At 36.8% G+C, this 6,000-nt stretch overlaps 1 protein-coding gene across 8 annotated transcripts in view; it reads left to right on the top strand.

Moving 5' to 3' along the window:
* Window positions 1-737: 737 nt before the first annotated feature.
* The window catches only part of TMEM71 (transmembrane protein 71), a 43,955-nt gene continuing 38,692 nt past the window's right edge, over window positions 738-6,000 (top strand). For 5 of the 8 annotated variants that reach the window (XM_063080017.1, XM_063080023.1, XM_063080024.1 and 2 more), the window contains exons 1-2: window positions 738-777; window positions 1,955-2,015. In XM_063080017.1, coding sequence (XP_062936087.1) covers window positions 738-777; window positions 1,955-2,015 — 101 coding nt within the window. Of the gene's footprint in view, window positions 784-1,547; window positions 1,573-1,954; window positions 2,016-6,000 lie in introns of those variants that run through there. The other 3 variants (XM_063080019.1, XM_063080018.1, XM_063080022.1) reach the window with 2 other exon arrangements.

Here is a 6,000-nt window from a genome sequence, read left to right as displayed (position 1 = left end):
GTCTATGTGATGAGTGGTAAATGATCAAAGTCTACATAATTTATATACTTTTATATGTGTTTAGTTTATAGTTGAGAAAGTAAATTGTATGTTTTTGGGAACTGAGTTTTGAAATCTGCCCAGTGATACGGTATTTTTAGTGCAATGCTGTTTATGTTGTGTAGAAATGTCCAGGCAGATAACAGGCTGATAACAACCACAAAAGAGCACTGGCCCTGTGTGTGACTACCTGTTAGTGGTTCAAGTTGTTGGGCAAAAGACAGACACCAATCCCCAAGCATTGTTTGAACTTGAACATGAGGTCGATTTGTATTGGATGATTAAAACACAAATAAGTTTGTTTGGGGTATTTTAGAACCAGTCATTTTTCAGATTTCTTAATCAAATAACTCCCTTTCATTATTTTATTTGGATTACAAAACAACCTTTGTAAGTCTAGCTTTTCCAAATGAAATGTTGTTCTTATTTGCAAAAAAAGATTATTTAGATGCATGAATGAGACAATGAAAAATCTAACCCAAATCACAGAAGCAGACAAAACCTTAGTGAAGTCCTTCAATCTGGTCTCCTGCCTTCAAGCTTATATCTCTGCATCATTTCAGTAAGCAGACTGACTAGTGCAATTAGTAGATGCCATCTGTTTTGGCACCATTTTTTCTATTTTTAATATATAGTCCACCTTTTTTTAACGTCTTTTGCAGAAAATCTGTGAAGTTTGAGCAAGCGGCCTTCCCAACATGTACCGAATGTCTCAACTGATGTCAACACCAGTCGCAAGTAAATGTAGAACTGCTATATGCAATTATCTTTTTGAGCGATTAGACTCCTTTTAGCAATTTCCTTGCTTTGATTTTGCTGATACTCAGACCATTAACCATCTGTCAGTATCTTGTGCTTCTTAAATGCCAGTGCTCACTTTGGCAACAATTTTGACTTCATTTCTTTCCTTGAGAGAAATGTGGTATTTTTCCTTTTAGTAGGAAAAAAAATCACCATTTTTTTTAGATGCCTGAGCATAAATGTGAAAGGAGCTTGTTTATCAGCTACTATTAAGATGCAAAACTGTTTGTCTATAAAAAAAAATGCTGAATGATTTTGATAGCTACTTGCAGAAAATAAGGGCGTTGTTAAAACGGTAGTGGTTTCAAGTTTCTTCCTTCCTCTTGTTATTTTCTCCCAAAACTTCACTTGTAACCCTCCCTCACACACCCACAATTTTCTCCTTACAAATCAACCAGCCCAATCTCAAAGTCTAAATGCCTGTCTTTGTCTTAGTAATTGTCAGTAAAGGAATCAAGTTTCACTGAGCCTATTAGAAGTATTGACACCATCACTGTACATTATAAAATTCTGCTTTAGGGTTTAGAATATTAATCAGCTGCAATTCTCCCCGAGTGAGGTCTATTGCCATGCTTTTGGTTAAACTGGAATGAATGAATGGATGATTTTTTTATTTTTAACTAAGAATTCTCACAGGCTTCATACATTGGAAAATCATATATAAAACAAAACAAAAAAAATACACTAATGAGGGAGAGTCTGAGTCAATGATTAAATTCCTCAAACTACTGAGTAGCTGCAATAACCAACACATTGGGTAATTGATTTGGGTTTCCTCCAACTTCACACAAGATGTTTTCTTCCTTTGTTTCATGAGCTCAGTTTGATGCTAATGATCTATCATGGCCTCATTCTACACTAAGGAACCTCTACAGGAGTGTTGTGTGCAAGAAGGGACAGGGGATAGAAGCCCCTCTGTCATCTCCTGCTTCCCACTGAGGCCTGGTGATGAGTTGTGTTCAGCTGATTCTCTGTATGGCTGCACTAGCTGAAGTCTTTCTGTCGAGGCTGGCACATCAGCTCTTCACACCTTCTTACATGCCTCCCGTGTTTGCAGTCATGCATCCTGGTGACATGTGATAAATGTCTACTTCTCTCTCATTTGCTTATGCAGGTTCTTCCTGGTTGAAGAAAGAACACACTAGAGAGCTGTCTCCCGCGTGCATTTTTCCAAGGTATCCCCTGGGGCTGTCCTCAAGAAAAAACAATCAAATTCTCTTCCTGAATGTCTCATTTTGTTGCACTCTTGATTTTAAAATATTATTTTAGCTGTCATCCAGTTTTGGTATGGTTATACATTTTCAGTCCCAGGCACAAACAAAATGAAAATGAAAATGTGCCTAATCTAATAATGAGTGTGTGTGTGTGTGTGTGTGTGTGTGTGTGTGTGTGTATGTGTGTGTGTGTGTGAGAGAGAGAGAGAGAGAGAGAGAGAGAGAGAGAGAGAGAGAGAGAGAGAGAGAACGTGTGGGTGGACGTGAATTGTTTCTTTGTTTATTGAGTGGAGAAATTATTGAATTCTGATGGATGGTTACTTTTTCTCAAATTGATGTTCTCATACGTTTTCCTATCTCATTTTACAAGAGCCACAGGATTCTTCACCAATGCGCAAGCTGGCCAAATCTCATGCTCCACTAAAACTTGTAGATTCTACCATTTTGTTCAAGTACTGCAATTGAAGTCTCTTTTCTTTTCTTTTTTTTTTTTTAACCGATTCTTTCTCTGTCTCTCATTCCTTATGCAGGCATCAGTTCATGTTTCCCCTGGAATTTTGTGAAATGTGCCCATAGTTTAAAGAAATCATTCATTTTTATTAGAACCTGCCCCTTTTTTTGTTATTCTAGGCCTCCTAATACTACTAAATCAGTCAGCCAAGGATGAACAAGCAGAATGTGTGGAAAGAGCATATATTTTAGATTCAGATAGACTAGGGTTCATATCCTAGCTCTCCCACTTACTTACTATGTAAAATGTTCAAGTGATTTGCCCTTGTGCAATTCATTTTTTTCCTGCTGTACCATGATGATACTAATAATACCTAGCTTTGGGAGGGATTTGTGAAGAGTAGGTAAAGTGTAAAGTCTGAGGCCAGACCCATAGTAAGTGTTTAGTAAATAGTATTTATTTAAAATAATATTTTATTACTAAGTTGAGTGCATGTATTAATTTTGCATAGGATTTTAATATTTAAAAAAATCAGAAATTCAGTAGAGCATGAGGGAGATGTATAGAAGGATGAAAGATATTTTACAATCAATGTGTCAATAATTATCTAAAAATTTTGAAAGGTCCTAATGGTATTTATCTCTTCTTTAACCAGTCTTTGTGCTCTCCTAGAAGGCGTGAGCTCTAGACTCTCCCAACACCTGATGAGAAGCCTCACAAGACAAGAAGAGACTTTGTCTTTGGGTGGTTGAGCACATCACTGGGCTTTGGTGTGGGGCCGGATTTCTGAAGCCAATTGGAAAGGACCTGCTAAAAATAACCAGTTACTAGGATTATTACAGTGGAATTGAAGCGGGAGTCAAGATCTGGACATAATTTTGTTATCCCCTTAAAATGTTTGATATTGTTGGGGAAGAACCTGTTTGTTACTATAATCCAAATGTTGGAAGAGTTTACAATCATGAGAGGAGAGACAAATGGGCATTAAAATAGAAAGATGACAGGGGTTAGGGAGGCTGCAGTTGATACTTGTTAAATTTTGAAACCTCAGAAACTGGAGTGCAGATAGAAATATAGGTCTAGAACTCAGTAACCTCCAAAGTGTCCAGCACATTATAATTGCACCATTAATTCTTGAGAGGCAAAATGGTGTAGAGGAAAAAGCACTAGGGTAGGAGACAAAAGATGTAGATTCTTACCTTGCCTCTCCAGCTCATCAACCTTATGATCTTAAACAATTAATTTATGCTGCAAGAGTCTCCATTTTCTTATCTACTAATAGGGGCAAAAATAACCAAAATGTGTTGATAAAGTAGGTCAGTGCATATCTGGACAGTAGTCTACTCTGGCGTTTCCCAAGTCTCAGATTTTTACCTCTACTATTCAATATTTTCATCAGTGGTTTCAATTAAGAACATATAGATGCCAGAAATAACATTTTTGGATGAATCATGTAAAGATATTAAAAGTGTTGAATCCCTCCAAATTTCAAGAACATAAAACTATGAGCTATTTAAATAGTAACCAACAGATTTATCTTACAGCACTTAGACTACAGAAGGCATAGGTGTTAATAACCTTTCACGAAATTATGACATTTAATCTTTATGGCAACTCTATGAGGTTTGTTTTACTCCCCATTGTATGGATTCTCACTTACAGGAAACCAAGTCTTGGGGGAATAAGTAACTAGCAAGTGCTAGAACCGGGATTCAAATCCAGATGTAAACTTAGCTCTATCTAGCTCCAAATACTTTGCTGTTAGTCTGTATTATATATTAACTTTCTAAGATAAAATTGGTCCAAAAGGCCAGGAAGGGTAAGGTATAACTAAATATATGAGGGAAAAGACTAGAAATTGATATTCGATTCAGTAGTATGACAATATATTGGTGACTGTGGAAAAAGAAAGAAAAGAATCGATCTAATGCGACTTAAGCTTTATTACTAAAGAAATGGATTCTATAATGAGGGAGGAAATAGTCCAGTCACCACTAGGCAGACATACCTAAAGGGCTGGCTTCTGTGCTTGGCATGATACATTAAGGGTGTTTAAAAACTGTAAAATATAGACGAGCAATCAAACTAAGATAGAGATGGGATCAAAACCACAATGTGTCGTATAATGATGAGTTAAACGAACTGGAAAATTTTTAATATGGGGAAGAGAGGACACAGGAAGGACGTGGAAACTTCCTCCAAATAGCTGAATAGTTCTCAAATGGAAGGTAGAAGAGACCAGAAAGGAAGGGAAGGGAAGAAATTTATTAAGCACATACTATGTGCTAAGCACATTCCATTCATTTTCTCGTTTAATTGTCAAGTCAACTCCATAGGGGAGTTGCTATTTCTTCTCATTTTACAGCAGTCTGAGAGGCTAAATGATGGCGTTAAGGTTACTTATCTAATCAATGACAAGACCATGGATTTAGGGCAGATTGACTCCAAATTCCATGTCTTTTTCTCTACACCACAGTCCATATTTGTTTAGTGCAAGTCAGGGGGGCTTAGTAGATGTGGGGTCCTTATTACTGGAAGTGTGCAAGCAGAGATGGGATATTGCTCATCAGAAATGCAACAAATAGGACAAGCAGGATTCCTTCTGATCCTCAGACTCTGTGATCCTCTGGAGACATATGCTCCCAATTTATGCAGTTAAGGGGCCAGCACGTGAGAGCTATAATTAGTGATACTGGTTGATTGACATAAAACTGCCCCAAGAATTCAAATATATTCAATTTGAATATATATTTAAAAGGCCATATTTCCATAGCTTGTCAGGTGATTTCATTCAGCAACTGGTATTGAATTTATTTATATACCAAAGATTGACTAGGCACCCTGCCCCTGCCCTCCAAAAATACACAAAATAATTATAGAGGCAGACACACATACATACGAATCACAATGAAATTAGTTAGACTTTAGGACAAAGAAAATAATAACTTTTGTGGAAGAAAAGAGTAAAAATCAAGTAGTTTTGCCTGACGAAATAACATATTCTTTTATGTAATATGGCCCTGTAACTGTTATTATCAGGCTTCTGCCAGACTTCATCTCAAGAAATTTTAAATTTCCAGGATCATAATATCTTCATAATTTTGGCTGCCTTTCAATCATACAGGCATGTGATTATTTTTACACAGAAGACACATACAGATTTACCCAACTGAGTGGGAGACTCTCCTGGACTCCACATAAGGGAATGTAACTGTGTGACCATTTGTGTGGTCAGCCTAGAGGAAAATTTGCAAAGGCCAAAGCGATCTCTTTGATTTCATGCTCAACCCATACTTCACATGTTTCTGGTGGCTGCATGGTTACAATTTCTCTATTACAATGACAAGAATAAAGATATGGTAATTAGAAAGCTATTCAAAGTAAAGGAATGGAAGGAATAACGAGCTTCCAGCATCCCAGAAAGGCTGTTTTGCAATTTTTCCATCTAAGAAAATGGAAAAATGTCAAGAGTATTGTGAAGAAACTGATTAGCTA

This window comes from Cynocephalus volans, chromosome 15 (assembly GCF_027409185.1).
Source record: "Cynocephalus volans isolate mCynVol1 chromosome 15, mCynVol1.pri, whole genome shotgun sequence".
NCBI classification, from domain to species: Eukaryota; Metazoa; Chordata; class Mammalia; order Dermoptera; family Cynocephalidae; genus Cynocephalus; species Cynocephalus volans.
Note: the sequence above shows the minus strand (reverse complement) of the source record. Positions and strands in the feature narration are given on the sequence as shown.